The following is a 23801-nucleotide window of genomic DNA, read 5'->3' on the forward strand; positions in this document are numbered from 1 at the left end:
CAGTGCTCCCCCAACCTCTGCCCTGTCTCTCAAGGTAAAAGTGCAACCAGTAGACCATTTCCATCATAAAGGAACTTTATAAAAGAAGTGCTAAAAAATGTGGTGAATCAAGTCAACGTTTAACAGGCAGGAAGTTCAAGGGACGTATTAGTTACAGCATAAAGGTTAATAATGCTGCACATCAGAATCACAAAACAATCACAAAATGCCATGTGCTTCTTTTTTGGAGCAGGAACCATCAGGGCACCAAATCATATTCTTCTTATGTCCAGTCAACCACAGGTAGGCAGGATAACAATTGGTTGCCTACCAAGGAACGAACGAAGCAAAACACAATGTGAAAAATGAAGAAGACTGAATAGTATCACTGTTGCTGAAGAAGATCTGCTAGAAAGACCTCACTGAAAGATGCAAGCTTCTGAGAGAGCTTGATGACATTGATGCTGAAAGGATATTTCCTATCATGGGGAGATGTAGAACTCGGGGAAGGGAGCAAAATGTCAGAATAAGGGGTTGCAAATTTAGCACAGAGATGAGGAGGAATTTCTTCTCTTAAAAGGTGACAAATCTTTAGAATTCTCTATCCATGGAGCTGTGGGGGTGGTGGGGGGGGAGGTGGGGTGAATCACTGAATATATTCAAGGCCATGACAGACTTTTGGACTACAGGGGAATAATGTGTAATGGGGGAGAGGTAGAAAATGCCAAGATCAGATTGGCCATGATCTGGTCAACTCCAGCTCCTATTTCTTAGGTTCTTATAGCATCAGTCACAAACTATGAGGTAAGCATGGTATGATAGTGATAAGCAGAAAATAGCAAAAATTAAATAATACCTTCACAAGCTATGAAAAAAAAGAGAGGGGGCACATTTAGAAGGCTGTTCTGCCTAAATATAAAACAATAATTTTAATTTAACTTCTAGGAGAACCAGAAGCAGCTAAAAGAACTGTTGAGGGCAACTTCAGTCCAAATCTCCCGGGACAGACAAGTTTGTAAGATACCTATATCTAGAAAACTGTTGCATCCTAATGTCAATTAAATTATCTAGAAGTGTTTGCCTTGGTTGATTCATATATTTTATACCACATACAGTTTACAAGTCTAAAGTTTAAAATGTATCAGGAAGAAAGTGAATAAATTTATAATAATTAAAGTAATTCAAAGAAAGAGTTTGTCATGGGGAGGATAGATAACAAGGATATGAGCAACTCAAACGAGGTTTGTAGAGGGCTAGGTAGATATTAGCATATTTATATCTATGACATTGAATTCCTTCAGCATCAGTGGCAAGGCTCATTTTTATCATGTCCCTTATGATATATTCCTTCAGTCAATTGACTGCATCACATCATCAAATGAAGTAGAATTTATTTATTTAGTCTCTTATTACATTCCATCAGATGATACTCGGCTGCTCCCATTGGCCAATGGATTGGGAATGGTGGGGAAGCTGCATTGAAAAACTCCTTGTTATAAAAACACAAGGCATCAAATAAGCAAAAGATTTAAACTCAATTGCTTTAACTCAGCAAATGAGTCCTGAATACAAAGAAGTATTTTGGTTCAATTCACAATTACTAAAATTAGTACCTCATTATAAATGTGTATCTGGAATTCCTCTCAAATAATTGCTTCTCAGAGTGGTATAACTCTCTAGTTTCAGAAACACCATCTTCTCCATAAAGTTTGATGTATACCTAGAAATGGTTAATGATTGTTAACAGACATAACTGTAACTTTTAGAATAACTATTCTGAAGAACTGTATGCATATCAAATGGATCATTTTATTCTAATAGGTCACACAAACCTGGCACTCCACTCTAGTACTGAACAATTAGGTATATTCTGTTCACAAGATGCTTATCAATTCTGCATGATGTAATAAGCTTTGTGGCTTTAGTTGGTTAAGCACCTGGAGCATTTGAGGTTCCTAGGCTGGGTGGAGTGTCTAACTTCTCTCATTTTACTGGAGTATGTCTATGGGGACAATGTCACTGAACAAGTACTTCACTTATCCTGTAACATTGTCAATCTACTTATACAGATTTATTAGCACCTTGGTTTGAGAATTAGTTCAAGAGCATCACAGTCAGTGCTGTTGTCTCCCAACTCAGGTTCCTCAACTCCCAACTCCCAACTCAGGACGCAGGTTTAATTCTGATCTCAGGTGCCATCTGTGTGGAATTTGCATGTTCTGCCTGTAACTGTGTGACTTTCTGCTGGGTGCTCTGGTTTCCTTGAAACTTTGGAAGATGTGTTGGTAGGTTTTCTGTTACTGTAAGTTATTCCTCAGGGTATTTATGTGGCAAAAGAATCAAAGGGCATTGACGGACATGTAAGGGAGAATAGGCCATAGGGAGATAAGGAGATGGTGGGGGTGGTTGGAATGTTGGGACTGCTGGGAGCTGGCATTGTTATAATAGGCCAAATGGCCTCCTTCTGCGCTGCAGGGTCAGAAAGAATTCATGGGGATAATGGCACATTTTCACAACTGTCTACTTGCTTTAGCCAGACAGTAACATGCACGTGTTCCCTCATGAATGGATAAAAAGAGAACTGACAAAATGTGATAATAAACACAAGTATGAGGATCATAAGAAAAATACTGATGAGCAAGGCCACTTGGCCCAATGCACATGATATTACTGCAAAAAAAAGAAATTCTTAAGTTCATGGCATTTTATTCCTTCAAATACTCCAGAGCTTTTGTCTCCTATTGTTTATCCAGAAGAACATTTGAAATTAATAATTTGTTTTGGAGAGCAATACTTTCTACTTTCTCAAATCTCTTCAATACTCTCAGTGTTAACTTAAAGAAAAAAAAGATGATTTTAAGAAGGACATGAAGTACCTTGGCAGTGGTTCCAGCCTTTGTCCTGAAGCCAGTCTCCACAATGATCTCATACAAATACTGGTCAGTGGGAGCATTGTCTTGCAATACAATGATTCCAGGTTTTGTCTCAAGGATAAGATCCTTGTGCTTACACAAGATAACCAGCAGGATGTAGAAGGTAAGCGCAAACAGAACAGTGATGCAAGTGACATAGTTTTCAACAGCACTGCCAAAGCAATAATACAACCATGAATCTCCAAAGAATAGAAGATCATCAGAAATGTAGACGTTAGGGTTATTTTGCCATGTGGCCTGAATTAATAACATATTTAATGCTCATCAACTGACTGGGTCCTATTAAAGTAATTTTTATTTATTATGCAAATATTAAGTAAATAAAGATAAATAAATTGAGGTGTATGCTTCTTTTTAATATCAAATTTGCATGAACCAATATCATAGTCTAAAGCTCAGAAAAACTGTCAAGTAAAGGTCAAGAGGAAAAAGCGAAACAATAAAGCAGAGCACTGATTCAAAGATGATAACAGAGAAATGGTGACAATACAAAATGCATTTTGCAAATAATCCACAATCAGCAATCAGCATAGTGATTCAATACTTAAAAACTCAGTACATTCAGTTTATTTAGCCTTTGCAAATGTAGCAAGGAATAGAAAGTTTACGTAATCTCAATTAAACAGTCCAATAATATGAAACCTCTGTACCAAATTGCAGACTTGATCTCTAATATGTCTATTATGCCAATGTCAGGATATTCCTAATTTACCAATGCAGGGAATTTTAAGTTTTTTTTTGCATTTTCCCTCCTGAATTATTTGCTTGTAATAATCCAATACTAATTATAAACAAATTCTATTCACTGTGTATATAATTAATTATGCAATTCATCATGCACCAGAGGGTATAAATATTAGGTCAGTACAACTATTCTTAATTGTTGCAATACCCACCTGATAAATATCAAGATATCTGTGAATTTAACATCTTTCATCCCAACCGGCTGATGTGCAACTGTAAATGTTGTCATGTGGTTGCAACTGATTCAAAACAAAATAGTTTAAGAATTATATAATCATCTTAAAGATGACAGAAAATAGCCAATTAGAAAAGTGCAAAAGTGTAAAACATGAACTTTAATTTGTATTAATCTGAACCCACGTGGATTAATTGTGCATATTACACTATATGCTGTGGACAAAACAAAACAGTGAAAGCATTTGTGGAACTCATCCACGTAAAGATGCATTTTTCCTTTCCTCATTATAATTATTTGTTCCAGTGAGATTGCAAATTAATGAGCACTAATCAGCACTGATTATGAAAAAAACAGCAAGGGTCTTTGACCCAAAATCTGTTGCCAGTGGTGAGCCTCTCACCCTTCCTGCCTAACTTACAGTACACAGTTCCTGGGGCATCTCTCTGGTTCAGTCCTTGATGGCAAAGCCGAATGCAGAGGCAGTGACTTCCAGTTTGTAAACAGCACTGTGGAATGGGGAGGCAGAACAAACCTGACTCACAAAAAAGCTGAAAATACCTTCCTATCAGTTAAATCTTATTCTTGACTAAACCAATAATTCAAGTTTGCCAAAACTATGAATATTTTTTAAATATCCAAGCTATTAAAATCATTTAAAGCAAAAAATTAAAAATAATTAAAAGAATCAAAAAATGTAAACAAAAAAGTACTTCAAAACAATTCAATTAATTCAAACTATTGAAAATAGTCTGCAAACACTAAAATATACATTAGTCCTTATGCACCTTAGTTCCTCAAGCTAATATCCTCAACTGAAATCAATGGAAAAGAACACCCTGCCATGTAACCGACTGGCATAGGTTGCTCAACTAGATACTCCACTGTAAGTGTCAGGGATTGTCCATCATGTCACACTATCCCACACTGGATTCCTTGAGCAGTCCAATGTGGGGCTGGAGTCAAACAAGTTTGGGGCATATGTGTTCCAGCATGTGCAGAAACACCAAATCACCTCACGTTCCTTTAGAAAAGTGCCAACAGTTACTGCCAGCAGTTCCCCATAAAATTTAAATTGCTGTATTTTAAAGGAGTTCTTTTTGCAAAAGGTAAAATAGAATTCAAACAAAACAAACAATATCACAAACTACTGAGACTACTCATACCTGCAGTTTATTTTCTGTGAATCTGATTCCTGCTGGGGTGAACAGCCATCAGATTTCCACTCCTGGATATCATCCCAATACAAACATTGAGTCCATTGGATACTCAAAGTGTAATTCAGATTGTTGGCAAGATAGTTATTTTTTGGTTTTCTATTATAATTTGCATCCAAGAGACCAAGGTAGTATGTCCCTGTTCCTGGAGTGAATAGGAACGAAAAATATATTACCAAATTTAACTGATAATAGATGCCTTTACTTCTTAGTTTTGTTAACCACGTTATTTTATTCAGTTTCAATGTACCCATACTTCACCTGACTTTTGAAAAATAATTTTCCATCTTGCATATAATGAGACAAAGTGAGCTAAAGTACACCTACTAGAGATTCTGTTCAGCAGAACCAGCACCCCTTTGTGACACATGTGTTTAAAGTAACTTATATTTCTCACATATTGCTAACATTGTTGATTTAACCCATGTATACTTATTGGATCAATCACTTCCTTACTGGTATGCTGCACCAGTCTGCAAATAGCTTACTTTAACCACTGACTCCAATGTAACAATGTACTTCGAAAATATTACAAACACATGGGCAAGAATCTAACAAAACACAAACATTAAATAATATTTGTGAAACAACAATTTATCAAAATTTTCAATAATGTAAAATATTCTTTATTTTCTTTCTATTCCCTTTTGGAAGATATAAAGTTCTTCTTAGGTGATTGCTCAGGATTGGGAATGACTTGCTTCCAGTCCAGTTCTGTAAGTTTCTAGATGGCTAATGAAACCAATGTGGTACCTGTAGACTCTACCACAGGTGAGGTAGGAGGTGCTTGATATGGTAAGTGGGAGGACTCCTGCTTGCTGGGCTTCCGAATGCTTCTAGCAAAGAACTCAAATTTCTCAGTGCTATCTCAGATGCTCCATTTTGCTCAATCATTGACCCACATTGACCACAAGCCCAAGAAGGATTTGAAAACATCCTTGAAGCTTTTCTCTTCCAGGAACACAGCTTGGAATAAAGTATCTGTTTCAGGAGTCTGGTGTCAGGCCTCCAAATTACATAATATGCCCATCATAGCTGGCTGAGTGTAATTAGAGCGTTGATGGTGCAGATGTTGGCCTGACAGAGGATGCAGATGGTTTGTTTATCCTGATGATGAATTTGGAGAACTTCACGGAAACAGTGTTGCCAGTATCTCTCCAGTGATTTGAGGTATCTGTTGTTGGTAGTCCCTGTTCCTGAAAGGTACAGGGTACCAGTCAACCATGAAATTTGTGCTGATTAGGACATCCATGGTTTCACATCCAACAAAAGGCATAGCCAAGCTCAAACATAAACAAGTATTGTGCCTGGTTGTGAGCATTCTGTGCCAACACATCAATAATGATAACTTACAAGTTATCCAACAACTATTTTGTAGCAATACCATAAAAGTAAACTTCATAAATCTCACAGAAAACAGTGAACAGGAGTCTCTCCCTCTGGATTGCCAAAAAATGCATGTTTAAACTTGGCATTCTTTATTGCTGTTACATTTGTCATTTGATTTTCCACAAAATTGTCTTTTAAGAAGCATGTTATTTTGTTGAGTAGAAGAAAAAGAAGTTAAATGACAAGAAAGCTCTTTTACACACCTCATACATCCTATTTGGATTCCTGATTACCTACATCTTTTCAGCTTGATTTAAATTTTTAAAATTTCAAACTTTAAAGTATTAAAATGTTAGAATGGGTGACAAACCCAAGAGTGATGTTGCAGGAATAAACAATTGGATTACGTCTCCATTCCAGTGATGGACTTGTTTTAAGTTGTATTTACTCGGAGTTGGCTCTTTATTCGACCTAGGAAAACATTTAAAATTAAAGCATTAACTTCAAAGCAGAAGTAAAATAGGCAATTTGTTAAAAAAAAATCTGCTGGCAGCAAACCCCATGATTTCCCCTACATTAAAGGAAAAGGACAGCAGGCATATAAGAATGGCTACACCTCCAAGCTCCTTTTTAAGCCACAAGTCAAGCCGATATGCACATAAATCACTGTTTCTTTATTGTCACTTGGCTAGCATTCTTGGCTAACAACCAGAAACACTGAAAATCTCCAGAAGCAATTCAACTCCCAAAACTATGGAGTTGGGCAACAAATACTGGCCTTGCCGTCGATGCCCACATCCAAAAATGTAAACTGTTTCATACCTCACTAACAGCATGACAGGAAACACCTCTTGGTTAGGCCTGATGAAATTCACTCGAATCTGCAAAGCCTGCTGTAGGTTTGCTGGGATCACTGGCAAGATATGAACGTTCATTTGGGTTCGATGGAGGAAGTGCACCTGAAGCTGTTCCTGCTGCAAAACAGGACTCAAAGTATTTAGCTGTTTGATCTGAAACATCAGATTGCTTTGAAAAATGGCTGTAACTGGCATGCTGATAGTCAATTGCACAGGCATTCCATAAAATTGAACCACTATTGCCCCAAGTTCAATTAACCTTTCTTCACTATGTCAAAGGAATGAGCAGAAGATACCACTTTCAAAGTCAAAGTCGAGTTTATTGTCATATGCACAAGTACATGCATGCACAGGTGCAATGAAAAACTTACTTGCAGCAGCATCACAGGCATATAGCATCAGATAGCAGCATTCACAAGTAAAATGTAAATTAAATGTAAATTATGCACAATTTTTAGAAGAAATAACACAATTAGAACAAAAAAAAGCTAAATGCACTTTAGTGCAAAGGTGGTTCAATCTACCACCTTTGCTGAGTAACTGATCTTGCATGTATTGTAATTGGTTTTGATGTTTTAGGGTTGGGATTTAATGTGAAATCATGGGATTGTTGATGTCCCATCCAGCAAAAATTTCATGGTATTGTGTACCCTTCAGGTGATTAAACAACTTGATATAACCTCTTGGGAGGTTATTCCTGCTTATTCGCGTCATTCATGCTGCCTGGTATGTGTGAAAGAAGGCAACACCTTAACAAATAATAACATTGGTAAGAAGTAAAAAACGTCAACAATTAAAGTTCTCTGGTCTATTGGGTGAAGGGCTGTAAGCATTTTACTTCAGCAAACAGATTGGAAGGTCTAAAATTACAGGACATTAATTCAGCAAGTAGGCTCAGCATTCCTTGACAAAACAGGAACATTACAATTATCAAGGGTAGTTTATTTATTGTGAAAAGAAAGTTAATGGAGGTAATGGCTTACATGGTAAAACAGACTCCCACTGTATATGCTCTCAAGGTATCTGGTGGCTGGACTGAGCTGCCAGAGAAGGTGGTGGAGGCAGGAACAGTAACAACATTTAAGAGACACCTGGACAGGTATTTGAATGAGCAATACATAGAGGGATATGGAACTAATGCAGGTAAGTGGGATTAGTATTGGTAGGCATGATGGTTGGCAATGACGCGGTGGGCTGAAGGTCCTGTTTTTACGCTGTACAACCCTATGACTCTAGGTATAAAATGGCTACTTATTCATTGTACCAGAAAGTTGCCATATACTTGTTGAATCACAGTTTCAAAAGCCAGAGTTTTCAGGAGAGGACTAAAACAAAAATTTTTAAAAAAACAGGCAAAGAGAAAAGGTATTAAAATTGGCAAGGCTTAGAAATCTGAGTTGGAAATATATCACTGACCCTTCATTGTTGTTGGGTCTAAATCCTGGAACTCCCTACCCAAGAGCACTATGGGTATACCTTCACCTTAAGGACTGCAGTGGTCCAAGAAGGAAACTGACCACAACCTTCTCAAGGGTAATTACAAGTGGGTAATAAATGGTGGGCTTGCTGACAGTGCTCAGATCCTGAAAATGAATATTGAAAAAAATTGAGGGCAGTAAGTTCTTTCAGGATTTACCAGTTGGAAAGTGATGGAATTTTAAACCAGAGAATGTTGATAATATGGACTTGGTAATTTGTTTATTATTGTCACATGTACTGAGGTACAGTGAAAAGGTTTGTTTTGCATGCCATTCAGACAGATCATTCCATACATAAGTACACAGAGGTAGTACAGAAGGGAAAACAACAATAGAATGCAGAGTATAGTGTTACAATTACAGAGGAAGTGCAGTGCAGGTAGACAAATAAGGAGCAAGGCTTATGACGAGGTTGATTGAGAGATCAAGAGTTCATCTTTATCATATAAGAGATCTATTCAAGAGTCTAGATTTCTAATAGTACTTGGCCTTAATGCAATAAGACTTACAGTTGAGTCCTTCCTTTCAAATTCAATTAGAACTGGTGTTTTGAGTCCTCTTACTTCAACTTTTCTTCTGTTAGTGCAATTATACAGTGTGAGGTCAGCAACATCTCCAGTAATCTGCAAGGAAAAGCATAACGCCAACTAAACAAAATGGATAAATAGCTTTAATCAATATCATTCGTTTTCATATTAATTTAAGAAATATGTTATTTGCAGTCAGAGCTGTTCACAATTAAATTCTGTGAGAAACAGAGGGAGCCAATGCGTCCCTCTCACCACAACTCCATATATAATTTAGTTGACTCAGGGGACCATGCTTTATAGGGAGAGTCCACTAATCATGTGAATATAACAAAACATTTTACTAATATAGAAAAAATTGTGACTATATGCAGGGTAGAACAACCACACTGTCCTTACTGAAATCAGCATAATGGTAAATACAATCTTCCATTTCATCAAGGCACCATTCTTCTTAAAAACTGCAAAATGTTAGTGTCATTTAACAAAGTAGTTTATTTCAAACCATCCCATCAACTACTCTTACTATCTTGGAAACATCAGCCAAATCAGCCCTTCTTATACTTCAGGGAATAAAATCCAAATTCGTATAATCTCTCTCTTAAATTAACCCTTAGACCTTCCGTTATGTCAAGGCGATAAATCTATCCTTCCTCAGTTGTGGCCCAGAAAGTTTCAGAGTGCACCATGAATGGTTCAACCAGGGTTCTGTAGAGCTGCATTGCCTGTTCAGAAATAGCTTCTCACTAATCTTACCCATTTACAAAACTTAACGTTTATAAATGTGCACAACACACAGACCAAAGTTTCTCAGTTCCATAAAGCCAACTAACCTCCATTGGAGACTTTCCCCAAATGTATGGATTCTTTTTGAAGCTGATCAAATGGCTGATGATACAACTGTTACTTTCACCAGTTCTTACAGCAATCTCTTTATCCAGATGGTCAGGAAGGAAAAACTTGGCAGAATGTGTACTTTGCACTGTGTTCAGAAAGCCATAGTTTTGAGAAGTCTGGAGCTCCATTAAGTTGGTGTTCACATAAAACTGTGATTGATTGTTGATTAGCACATATTGCTGTAACAGATGAATTTTAAGAGACAGAGATATTCTTTTATTCCAGAGTTGAATCAGTTTGTACAGCTTACAATAGAAACAAGCTTTGCTGGAAAACCTGAAAAAAAACTGCTTTATAACTAATACAGTTGCCTTGAAAATCTATGAAACAAAATCCCAGCCATCAAACCAGTATCAGCGCTGCTGAGAATCTCTACCACAAAGAGACATACTCGGATTATGGAGAAGAGCTTTTATTTGTTTGGAAGTCTAACCTGAACCTGGAGCACTGGAAAGGCAAGGAACAATTTACCTTGGTCTTTTGACAGCTATCCAATAACATTATGGAGGTAACAGGTTGAACGTGTCAGTGATTTTGGAAGCTGGCTTGGGAGGTTCATCTAAGTTATACACATCATCATCATTTTTAACAAATATATTTAAAAAAAGACAATTCCACATCTACTGTGTCCACATCTGGTGCCAAACTTCCAGATTTTTGATCTGGGTTCTCCATGTGTACAAGGAACATCAGCATGGGGGCTGCTGGGCATAGAATGTGACAGAAATAACACCGATGTGAAAATCAACCTTGCTTGCAAAGCACATGCCTTAACCGAAGTATATCTAAGCCAAGTGACTGAGATCTGCTTTTCGTGGAATTTTAACAGTCTTCACTCCATTCCACTAAGTCTGCTGGTTCCTGACTTCCACCCTGACCACAGCATCCAAGATGCTGTTGCCCAACCCTGATTCCGTCCTTTATCCCAATTCAATGTCCAACATGTCAGCTCCATGTCCATCACCCATCCTCTGCTGAGGTTTTCAGTAGACCACTCCAATCAAAATGTTCATTGGCGCACTCCTTTCGCCCCCTGCCCATTGAGGCCCTATTCCATTACTTACATTTTCTTGATTCATTGAATTTAATTCAAAAGGATTAAATGCAACAATCAAGCAAATATTAAACAGAAGAATGACCTGGCAAAATCCAATAATAGTTAAATGGTTTACAACTTGAACTGATCAGCAATAAATATGTTCCTTCAATAGATAAGGCTACAACATTTCATAAAGGCCCATTGTGTGGCTGTGGGGAAGAAACTGGAATAACCATGGATTCACCTGTCACTACAAGAAATAACAGAACAACTTCTATAGTGGAAATACCTTTATAGAAGGCAATTATTCCACAAATTTCATAAGATCAGATGCTTAGTAGGAGCATAGGGAACACAAATATTCAGGAGAGTATTTTTTGTAGCAACCCTCAATATCCCTGCTTACAAAAATGAACATTTTTGGAATTTATAGAATTATAGAAGATAATGCCACAGAAAGATGTCATTTGTCTTTTCTTACCAATAAAAGCTCAGTTGTCACTTGCAGACCATCAAATAACAGGTTCTTTGAATTTACTGCGCTGTTATCAGATGCTCCCATTACATCAGCAACCAGATGGACTATTTTCTTCACTAATTCTTCATGCAGTCTGAACTCCCCAGATTCTTTAAAAAGCCTAATCATCTCTTTAATTTTTCTTGTTATAGTCAGAGCACTTTCTGAAGTTACCTATTGTGAATAAGTCAAACGGAAATTCTTTGTTAACTGAAGAGCAAACAGTTCCCATGTCACATTGGACAGTGCTTTAAGATAATATGGCTTGCCTTATACACAGGGGTCAATGCTTTTCTTTGGTGATAAACAACTTCTGACTTTTTTTTTTACAAGTAATTGGTGAGGGAATGAAATAATAATTAACAGACAAATTGGTGTAGTACAACCATGTGATTCCTGAGCAACTTACTCTGATTTACCAATAGTTAAATAGTTACTACAGAGCATAGTAAACATTAACTGCACTATTAACATTGACAAGACAGCTTTCTCAAATGATATCATTGGATCTGGTATATGATTGAACCAAATTATAGGTTTGGACCCTGTAGCATGATGAGCTGATTTCAGCTAATAAAAACATAGGATATTAGCATATTAGAAGCAGATTGATATTGGCTCCAACCTGGTTTCTCCAGCTGCAATGTACACATGGCTCAGGTTGGTAATGGTAGTTTCCATAGCTAATATTATTATCAGTAGTCACAAAATGAGGAGCACTAGCAAGCATCAGGAAAAGGAAGAGTTTTCATTTTCATTAAAAACTGAAAATGGTATAAAAAATCTACTTGATATTACATTCTAGAAATTAATCAATGTAAGGAAAGCCAATTGCTACTATAATTCAATGCTCTCAAAGCACCAGCTCAAAAAAATCAGGAGGCAACAATTCTCCTTTGATTAAATATTCAGCTTGTTTATGGAATGCAAGTTTCTTTACCTCATTGGTTATGTTAATAAGGTCTTGCAATGCAGATACTGTTTCCATCAGCTCTCTCTGTAATAAACAATAATAATCAAACTCATACAAAAGGTTTTCATAGAAAACCAAAGCTCAGCTGTTATTTATTGCACAATCAACAGCCAATCACTCTGTTTTTACAAAAATAGGATAATTAGCCGACACAACAGAATTGTTTAACCGATTTTTTAAAAACAGACAATTGCCGATTTTATATATCTTTTTGCAGACTGTTTTACTTGTTATAAGAACATAAGAAATGTAATCAGGAGTAGGCATGTGGTTCCTCGTGCCTGCTTTGCTGTTCCTTAAGATGACGGCTGATCTTTATCTCAGCACCATCAACCTGCACTGACCCATATCTCTTGCACTTCCCAGTTGCCTAGACAACACCCCCTCCCACCCTGTCTCTTGTAAGGATGACACTCTTGTCTCTCTGTTTCTTCGTCTCTGCCACATCTATTCTTGCAATGAGGCCTTCCACTACAGGACGTCTAAGATATCCTCCTCTTTCAGAAAACAGGGCTCCCCACCACCACCCCACCCACCCCATTGCGGTTGATGGATCCCTCACCTGCATTGCTTCCATTTCATGCACTTCTGCTCTTAGTCCATTTCCCACCACCACACGCCCCCCCCCCTCCCCAGCAAAGACAGAATAGAGATAGCATTTTCTTATCTTTCACTCCACCAGCACCCAGCACATCATTCTTCGACATTTCCATCAGCTACCATGTGATCCCACCACCAGCCACACCCTCCCCTCCTCACCCTTCCTGCTTTCCGCAGGGACCACTCCCTCCACGACCCCTTGGATTGCTCATCCCTTCCCACTTATCCTTGGCCTCCCCAGGCACTTTCCCCTGTGACCATAAGAGGTGTAACACTTTGTCCCTACACCTCCTCCCTCACCACCATTCAGGGTCCCAAACAGCTCTTCCAAGTGAGGCAGAGATTCACATGCACCTCCTCCAACCTTGTTTATTGCATTTGGTGCTCTCAATGTGGTCTCTTCTACATCAGTGAGACCAAGTGCAGACTCGGCAACCACTTTGCTGAGCACCTTCATTCCATCTGCCATGGCCATCTGGAGCTCCCAGTTGCTAGCCATTTTAATTCCCCTCCACGTTCCCGCACCAACCTGTTTGTCCTTGGCCTCCTCCACTGCCAGTGTGAGGCTAAACATGCTCTAGAGGAACAGAACCTCATATTCCACCTGGGCAGTCTGCAACCCGATGGTATAAACATTGAACTCTCCATTTTCAGGTAACCTGCTCCACCCTGTCCCTTTTCTTTCTCTTCCTGATCTACCAGTTCCTTCTACACCTACCCCCCACCCCCTATCACCATGTTTCTTTCCCCTCCTCCACTCACTCCATCTGCCCATCACCTACACAGTCCTCCCCCTGTCCCCTCCCCCTACTGTTCCCATCTGCCCACTCCACCTCCTTTATTTGGTTCCATGCTCCACCTTCCCCTCCTATCAGACTCTCTCACTGAAGCCCTTTGTTGCCTCCAACTATCATCTCCCAGCCCTCTTCCCTCATCCATTTGCCTATCACCACACCTCACCTGGATCCATTTATCACTTCTCAGCTCTTTCTCCACCTCTTCCCCTCATCTCCTTATACCAGCTGTCTCCTCTCTATCTTTCTGTCCAATAAAGGGTCTTGACCCAAAACGTTGACTGTCCATCTCCCTCCACAGATGCTGCCTGACCCACTGAGTTTCTCCAGCAATTTGTTTTTGGCTCCAGATTCCAGCATCTGCAGTCACTTGTGTCTCTATGGACCCATATCTCTTGATTGTCTTAATTTCTAAAAAAATCAATTAAATTTTGTTTTTAACATATTCAGTGACTGACCCTCCACAGCCCTCTTGGGCTGAGAATTCCAAAGATTCCCTACCCTCTGGGTGAAGTAATATCTCCTGTTTGTGTCTATAAACAAAAGAATTCTCATCACCAAACATTCCAGGCCAGGAAGAGAACAATTTTGTACAATTGGTTAGTAGTTTGACAAAAGTTTACATGCCAATGAAAGGAAAAGAACCTGGCTTTATATGGTCCCTCAAAAGTTATATTGATATCAATCAAGATCATCTCAAGACACTTCTTGGGAGGATAATCAAACAGAATCTAACTTCAAACTACAATAGATAACATTTGAGCAGATGACCATAGGCTGGTCAAATAAGGGAGGTTTAAGTTGATCTTAAAAGAAAAAGGGACAGAGAAGCAGAGCAACAAAGGGAATTCAAAGTAGACAACTGGGGTCATGATTGCCAATATGTAGAGCAATCATAATTAGTGTTGTGCCAGAATCTAAGGCAGGAAGAGATGAGAAATATGAACTTACTGAGGGGCTCATTCAGAAGCTACTGAACTCTGACAGTTAGCAGAGTTTTAGTTGACTTATGGAGAGTACAGATAGTCCATACATTGAAATAATCAAATTTAGGGAGATCAAAGGCATGGATGAGGGAAATGATGTCAAATCAACTTGGATGGAGTTGGGCAACATTACGGATGTGGAAGTATGAGATCTCAGCAATGATGTGGATGTTAAAAGCTCACCTTGAGGCAAAATATTCCTATGATTGGAAACCATGTAGTCCAGCTCCAGAGAGTTGCCAGGGAGCAAAGACAATGCCTTCAGTTTTCCAATTATTTAATTGAAAACATAATGTTTCTACTCTTTTGATATCAGATATAGGGCAATCAGTTTGAACACTTAGAGACAGGAGGATGGGAGTTAGTTGGAACTGGTATCATCAAAATACACGTGAAACCTTTTACATTTTTGGAGGACATTACCAAAGAGCTGTAATCAGGAAAAGAAGCTCCCAAGGGTAGACCCTCAGGGACACCAGAGGTCATAGTGCAGGAAAGGGAAGAGAAGTCATTACTTCACTGGTTACAAATAGATAGCTATGAACCTTAAAGTGGATCACAAACAATTAATTATTTTGAAGTACAATTGGTGTAATTAAATCCACCAAATGACAATACAAAGAGACACTTGTAGATCAGATTTTGGTGTAGTTTTAAAAAGGAATGTTATGCAGGACTCTAGGTACAGTACTTTTTTCTTCAAATGTTGCAGTTTGTACTAGTACATGGTTAATAAAGACCTCTTTATAAGTTCCAAATATTCTGCCTGAAAAGATAAAACAGCAAATCTACCAAAGCAAACAAATCACTTTAATAAACTAAAACCAGCAATGAAGGGGGAAAACTATATTTAATTATTGGTTTAACTGTGGATAAATGGGTATTTTTTTTAATGGAGGGAATGGTAGTAACAAGAAGAATTTGCTGAACACGTACATTTTCATTCCAGTTTTTTCAGTAAACTTTTAGATTCTGCATTTCAGACATTGAATAGAAGTCAGCGTATAATGCAGTAAAGGAAAAGAAAGGAGATCCACTCTGGTAGACTATCTTCATCATGACTGCAATCCAAATAATTGTTATTTCCTAACTCATTAGGTTTCATTCAATATTTATTGGAAACACTTATTGGGTTAAGTTTCTGATTTATGTTATCAACTGCAGTTAGTGACTGAATCCTGGAATCCTGAATATTGGAAAATATTCTCAACAGTAATACCAATATTATTGGGACATACTTTACATTGCCAATGTTTTGCATGTGTTTTTCTTAGATAAAATGAACTTTTAATTTTTAGTTCTCTGCCAAAACAACAAGAAAGCCACAGCAATGAACTAGGAAATGATGCTGGATTGATAACTATGATATTAAAATGGACTTTTGGTGGGTAAGTGTCACAAAATTGGAAATATGATTGACATTCTATAAGTGGGGCACGAGGCACATTTCAAAATTATTCAACAAGCATCCATTACAGAATTCAAGTTAAAGCACTTCAAATTTTAACGTCAAAATAGTTACTCAGTTACTGTGATTCATTGTTGCCTGTTCTCAATGTTGGCAAAGTCATCAGTATGTGTGAAAAATATTTCAAGGAAGTAACAAGATCACAAGTGGTACACTCAAGGACTACTATCATCCTGAAAAACACAAGATTATGGAAGCCATACCTGATTAGATATAGTTAGGCTGCAAAGAGCTGCTATTAGTGCATTTCTAGTTTGTTGCTGTAAATCTGGCCTGGTACTTCCCTCATTATGGAGTCGATGGAGGACTCTGTTCAGCAGCAAAATGTAATTTTTGGTTTCTTTTTGATTACCTAACAAAATTAGAGTTGAGAGATTCTGAAGACCTTGGGTATACCTGAAAGGAAAGAGAAAAAAATCAGCTTTACTGAGGGAGTTTCTCATGGTCAGACAGAAAACTTATTTAATTTCTGTAGTGCATATACTGTATATCTTGGAAATCACTAATAAATACTTGCCAAGTCCACTGTTAGTTTAATAAATTGATAGCTATAATTTCATGGTAGTTATTTTGGAATAAGAACGTTTTGCATAAAAAGCAACTTTCCAAAATTACATTTCAGCAAATAATGGATTCTTAATGGCATATAAATTTATTTGCAATGAGTTTAGAGTTGAAGAATCAGGTATATTTCAGAAATTTGAAGCATGATTCAGACTTCAGGATAAACTCATTTACTTACAGTTCTTCATTTGTTTTAATAGTTGGTAAAACAATTGGAGTAACTGAACATGGCTTTGTTTTGGACCCGACTAGATCAGTGATCACAGTGTTGATTTTTACTATAAGCATAAAAAAAAGTGAAGAGACGTCAATATGGCACAGTTCATTAAAGTGGTGAAACATTTAAATATACCAATGACCAGCCGTTTTTATGTATAGTATACTGATCAAATATCAAAAACAGCCAGTATGGGTGCAATATGAAAAATGTCAGAAAACTGGACAATAGATCCAAACATTGCAATTTACATTGATAACATCGATGAAGAGACTGTGTGTATTGCGTCACATTTTCCAGCAATATAAAGATACAGTAGGTGGAAAAATAATTTGTGAAAAGACCACAAAGAGTCTGCAAGTAGATATGGATAGATTAAATAAGTGGGCAAAAAATAGAAGGGGGAGTATTAAGAGATGTGAAGTTATCCACTTTTTAAGGAAAAATAGAAAATCAGAATATTAAAGTGGTACCAGACTAATGAAAGTTGATATTCAAAGAGATCTAGGTGTCCTTGTACAAGAAACACAGAAATTTAGCATACTGAAGACAAATAGAACATTGATTTAGATTGCAAGAGGATTGGAGTAGAAAGGTGGAGAAGTCTTGCTGCAATTGTTCAGGTCATTGATGCATTTGCAATGGGAGTGCTGTGCACAGTTTTGATCTCCTTATTTAAGTGAGTACATACTTGCCTTGAAGGTGGTGCAGAGAAGGTTCACTAGATTGATTCCTGGGATGAAGGGGTTGTCTTCTGAGGAAAGATTGAATAGATCGGACCCAAAGAATTCTGAGGGGGCTTGACAGGGTAGATGCAGTAAAGATGTGAGACTCAGGAACTAGGGGGCAAGGTATCAGGATGAAGGTTCAGCCTTTTAATAGCAAGATGAGGAGGTTTTGTTTTCTATTGGGGGTTTGTCAGACTTTGGAATTCTCTATCCCTAGGAGGTGTGGAGGCTGAATCATTGAATATATTCAAGGCCAAGACTTAGATTACTGGACTACAAAGGAATCAAGAACAAGAAAGTGGAATTGGAGCCAATAATGAGGTGAACCACATGGCTGCTCCAGCCTTCTCCAATTCAATATCGGACAAGGCTGGAGCAGCCATGTGGCCTACTCCTGCCCCAAGATTTTACACTTTTATATACCGAGCTATAGAATCTTTTGCACTGCTTGTCAAGTGTGAATGGCAATAAGACCAAGAGAGTTGGTACCGCATGAGACAATGGAAAACCTCTGAGATGGTAGTATGGAAACCTAAGCAATGTGCTATTGCTGAGGTCTTAGATTTGTTTTTAGATCTCAGATCTATACCTCAATAGAGCAAAGACCCATAAATTTGTGTTAGGACACACAAGAGACTGCAGACACTCGAATATGGAGCAACAAACGATCTGCTGGAAGAATTCAGCAGGTCAAGGTGAATACTGTAGCCAGGGTTTCAACCCGAAACGTCGAGACTTCCTTTCCTCCCACAGATGCTGCTTGACCTGCTGAGTTCTTCCAGAAGATTGTTTGTGGTACAATTCGTGTTACTCTTGTGTTTGATCAGAATTATCAATTTCCCTAATAAGGAAAGTTCATAAAATAACAATGTCACAAATCAATTTGGTCTGCATCATTCTGCTCTCTGTAGCCACTGCTCAATATGTTCAGTATTGGCATGCTACCATTCCCCAAGGCTGAGCTTCAAAGTCACAAAATCCCATCCATTGTCAGGCTGCAACTCTCAGCATCTGCAATATGCTTGTGACCTAATGAATTAACATTCATGGATTCATCACTATAGATTTCTCCCACTGCCTGTTTCCTTACCTTCTGGACTGCACTCTTCATTGGCCTTAACTTATCCAAAACCTCATTCCCCTGCGCTAACACCCCTGAGACTAAAACATCCTCCTCACCCAGCCTTAGATGGATCACTGTAAGTCAATATAATGTTCACATTCACTGCTTTTAATAGAAAGCTCAACCACAGAATGAACCATTGCAACCCTAATCCAGCTTGTGTCTGACTCCCCTCAATTTTCCAATCCTGATTTCCTTTGCAAACCCCAATCCATCTCTTTTTTTTATAACCTCAGAGCTTTCTTGCCCCTACTCCCTGGAAGACCCTCACTGAACACATCTTCAGAAGTACCTTAAAATCCTTCCATTTGATCAGGCCTTCAATCACCTCCCCTAACTAACAGACCTTGTACCCACTGTCTACTTGCTTATGCTTCTTAGTACATTATCTGTGCTAAGCATTCAACGTAAATGCATGCGGTTGTTTCAGATGGGACTCACGCTTATATCCATCAGTTGGTTCTCCAGCAGGTAAGTGAAAATAGTATTCATGATCTCTTCCATCATACAGAAGAGTTTCGGTTGAATTGCCAACACGATAGCTATACTCATAATGCAGATCCTTGAATAAGAAAAGAAAATGTCCAGTCAAATATTTCACTGATTTCATGACTGTCATTTTTCCAGATCACTGGAGTTCATAAGATAACAAATAAAAGTGCAAATATGGTCCCTAACAAATATAGTTTATTTAGCTCTGAACTCCCTCTAAATTATGTAAAAATCTGCACCCAGTAGGTGTGAGTTGGACCCAAGCTTCCAATCTGATCACTGTTAACAATGTTTTGTAAGCTGCTCACTTCATGGTTTGGTTTTAAAACATTAACAGTGATTGAATTTTCTGACCATTAAGTATTATCCCTAAACTGAGATTATGTACAAGAGATTGAAATATGAAGCAAATAGAAAGAGTAACTGTCAGAAGTGAACACTAATAAGGTATCTTGAATGGGAAATGTTTTGTTAAATGCCTATGTTCACTTTATTATACACTCTCATGAATAACTCATCACATATAATCTACCATTGGCTGATAAGTATTTTGAACCACAGCCCATTAAAACAATGGTTGAAATTATCAAGATCATGAAATTAATAGATCATTCAGCAATGAAAATAATAAATTGTACTTTCAATTCTTCACCCTTGAGATAAAGTACCTCTGTATTAATTATATCAGAGATTACTTAAATTAATTAAAATTTCATATAATCTCTTAGACTGATCTGGAAGTAGGTATAAAATGGAGCATTTCGTTGAGGCTTGAGGAACAACAGTCTAATTTCTAATACACACAGCACACATACCAAGGGAATGCTTTCAGAAACAGTAAATACTATGTATATAACATGACAACCCACCTTCCTCCCTGATGTACAGAACATGCTGTAATGTGTCAGAATCTCTGATCCTTTGCTGGGTCGCACTTCACATGTCAATCCCTGAGGAGCCTCGTTGGTGAAAAGAAAAATTTGTGCTTTTCCTCTTTCACTCTGGCCTCTAACTAGTTGGTGTATAGAGATGAGAGAACAAAATGTCACAAGCTCAATTAACATATCTTTCATAAACATAAAACGAAATGTCATTTAAAATGCTGAAAGATTCCATTATTTTTTGCTTTTATCTAAAATGCTTATAAAAGTCTTACTCACCAATAACTTCTAGCATGTAAACCTTCCTACTGTGCAGGCCAAAAGGTTTAAATGTCAATGTTTGTGATTTTATACCTGTGGAAAAAGGCAAATTGATTAGTGAATCAGTTGGTGGGTGCAAAAATAGCCCTTTCATCCCATCCTGGGGCACCATAGTTTCAGTATGTTTGAAAATATTATCTATTTCCATTTTCATCCTTTAATAATTCACATTCTTAAGTAACTAAGTAATTTGCTTTTAAAAGAACTCTACTTCAGAAATTACATAGCAGAGATTTCCACATTCCATCCTACCTTACTAAAAAAGGAATTGTCCATTACAATGTAATTGACTGGAAAGAAGACAAGGCTGCATGGAGCACTGTTTCCCTTTCTCATCACAAACATTCTTCTAATGCCAGAATTATTTTAGAGAATTAAAATCTTCTGTAACACATATTCTATTGCTGATTGTTAATGTGCCCAATTTCTGTTCCATTGCTCAAGGGCACATAACACATTCTCCACTGGAATGATTGAGCCCTTGACATTCCTGAACCAACTCCAAAAGGATTCTATTTATATCCCTTTTCTATTCACATCCTACTGGTCTAGGGCCACAACGTTTTCTCCAATTCAAACTTTACCTCCATCCCTATTTGCTTAATCACCTGAAAGAATTATATCTGGGTATATTACTGGATTTATTTAACTCAGGAATAGGTTGAATCAGATACTGAAAATTGACTTTAATTAAAATTAGAAATGGACTCAGTTGCAGCCAACATCTTTTTCTTATCATCAATGCAAATAACATTTACTTCCATCCAAACAACTGCTTATTTTTCCAAATCTGCCTCATATTTGAATCCTTATATGTGGCTTGAATTAAGATTTTTACCAGTACAGAAGATATTGTCAAACACTTCATTGTTCTTTGGATAAGAATTTCATTCCATTAATATTCCAAACAATGCAGCCATAAAATGGACTTAACTCTTCGAAGTGCACAAGCTATTTCCTCCAATGGGCACGTTATGTTGCAGGGATCAGTGACAAGCAAATGCACCATGTGACTTGAGAAGTTACAGAACCAGCAGGTCCAGAGGAAGAGACACTGGATGTGCTAGTGGTCTGAGGTGAAAAGTTAAAAATCAAAACCATCTGCCGCCATTAAGACATCTTTGGCAGAATTCCAATAAGCTAGCTGGAACTAGGCTGGGGCTGACACAACACTTGGAATTTCACAGGAGAATTCTGCTGGGGACAGCACCAACTCCTGACCTAGTACAGCAGTCAGGACAGATAAAGAATGGGCAAAGAATTTCCTACGTTGAAGGATTCCGTGATGAATGACTAAATGAGGTATGGAATGCAGAATGCAGTGGTGCACATTAGTGAAGGACCCCAGAACAAAGTCTGGCAAAGAGTCTGGAACAGAGTCTGGGCAAAGATTGAAGGCTAGACATCCAAAACTTCTTGGTGAGCTTCATGCTGCTGTGTAATCATTTTCACTATTTGAGAAGGGATAAGCCTGACAAAGCAGCTTGGCTGGGCTAAATCTTCTGTTCTTTTAGATACTGATTATGCATCTTAAGCATGCCATGGATGCTGTGAACGAGATAACCAAGGAAACTTTCTGAGTAAAGAATTTCCATCGGACTCTGTGGCGAATGCCAATTGTGGACACATATCAGCACATACACCAGGTCACTCCAATTACAATTTTTTGGGAAACAGATCAGGCCTATTTCCTTTTCTGTTTTCAAACAGTCTACTTACCTGTGGTTGTGAATGTTTTAAACTTCTCATCATTAATGTGTACTTTCGACCATTCAATCATGGGAGTGGGTCTGGATGCAGATGAAGGCTGAGCGTCTGGGAGCACATTATCACCATCTCCTGTTTCTGATCCAAAATTGGATCCTTCACTTGAGTCTGCACCGGATCCTGTATCAATACTATTCCCACTGGATCCACCTGCTGTGACTCAGCATTGATTCACAGCAATTTAGAAAAATCAAAGGTTAATGTTCAGGTGAAAGATTTTGTTCCAAAATAAGTGTTAACAAAGCTTTTCTTTGTGCTTATAATTGCACATCACAAATACTGACTGCCACGGTATTACTTGTAACTGACAACATCCTATGAAAAAAGCCAATGCTCTTCTAGATCCAACCCAGCAAAACCCAAATCTCTCCGAGGCTGCAAACCCTCTCTCAGTAGATGTCATTCCAAACAGAAAAAGAAAGTATGAAAGATACCATAAAGAAAATGACATAGGCAATGATTTATGTTTTGGAACAGACAAGAATGAGTGGGTGATAACTGCTCTCATAGGCCGTTAGTTCCTATCGCCAAAGAATTACTTTACTGGTACCACCTCAAACTCAGGAGACATTACTAATTTTTTTGTATTCAGACAGGGCTGGAATATCCCATTGGAAGAGAATAAAATAAGATCTGCAGTTTTGATCATTCAATCATATAGCTGAAGTGTGAAGTACAGCAAGAGAGAAAAATGAGAAATTTCAATAGAAAAAGTATTCTACTCATCAAAAACTGACATACTAATTAATTACAACCTTACCTTGAAATCCTGGTCTCCCACCAGAACCAGAGGTTCCTTCTACTGTGTTATAATGTGTGTCATATTCTGTACAAAAAGGAAATGACACATAATATATTCAGAATAAAAGTAGAATAAGTAATGAATTACACAGTCTAGATTGTGGTTCGATTAGAAGCTATTTTCCTATAAAAATGCAAGTATAGGAATTTTTACTGACCAGTAATAATTACTTTTGGGTCTTTCAAATACAAATCTGTACATCTGCTAAGCTCACATATTTATTCAAACACAGCTATGCATAATAATGGTATCTACTATTTATAATCAGCATCATGAAATAAAACCAAGATGTTAATAAACATCTGGCCCATCAAGATCTGGAAATATTAAAACAAATGGTGTATCAGGTAGAGATTCTTCTTTTCATTAATCTATGTAATATGGCTTCACTAG

At 37.8% G+C, this 23801-nt stretch overlaps 1 protein-coding gene across 1 annotated transcript in view; it reads right to left on the reverse strand.

The window, feature by feature from the left end:
- Window positions 1-23801, reverse strand: part of LOC127570556 (polycystic kidney disease protein 1-like 1) — a 95386-nt gene that overhangs the window by 47724 nt on the left and 23861 nt on the right. The window contains exons 13-29 of the mRNA XM_052016219.1: window positions 23367-23432; window positions 22559-22759; window positions 20798-20872; window positions 20507-20649; window positions 19587-19707; window positions 17256-17355; window positions 16717-16909; window positions 12633-12689; window positions 11657-11866; window positions 10073-10315; window positions 9222-9335; window positions 7200-7348; window positions 6748-6848; window positions 4998-5193; window positions 3809-3895; window positions 2856-3063; window positions 1593-1699 (exon numbers count right to left, since the gene is read on the reverse strand). Coding sequence (XP_051872179.1) covers window positions 1593-1699; window positions 2856-3063; window positions 3809-3895; window positions 4998-5193; window positions 6748-6848; window positions 7200-7348; window positions 9222-9335; window positions 10073-10315; window positions 11657-11866; window positions 12633-12689; window positions 16717-16909; window positions 17256-17355; window positions 19587-19707; window positions 20507-20649; window positions 20798-20872; window positions 22559-22759; window positions 23367-23432 — 2371 coding nt within the window. The remainder of the gene's footprint in view (window positions 1-1592; window positions 1700-2855; window positions 3064-3808; window positions 3896-4997; window positions 5194-6747; window positions 6849-7199; window positions 7349-9221; window positions 9336-10072; window positions 10316-11656; window positions 11867-12632; window positions 12690-16716; window positions 16910-17255; window positions 17356-19586; window positions 19708-20506; window positions 20650-20797; window positions 20873-22558; window positions 22760-23366; window positions 23433-23801) is intronic.

The sequence above is a fragment of the Pristis pectinata genome, chromosome 5 (assembly GCF_009764475.1).
Source record: "Pristis pectinata isolate sPriPec2 chromosome 5, sPriPec2.1.pri, whole genome shotgun sequence".
NCBI lineage: Eukaryota > Metazoa > Chordata > Chondrichthyes > Rhinopristiformes > Pristidae > Pristis > Pristis pectinata.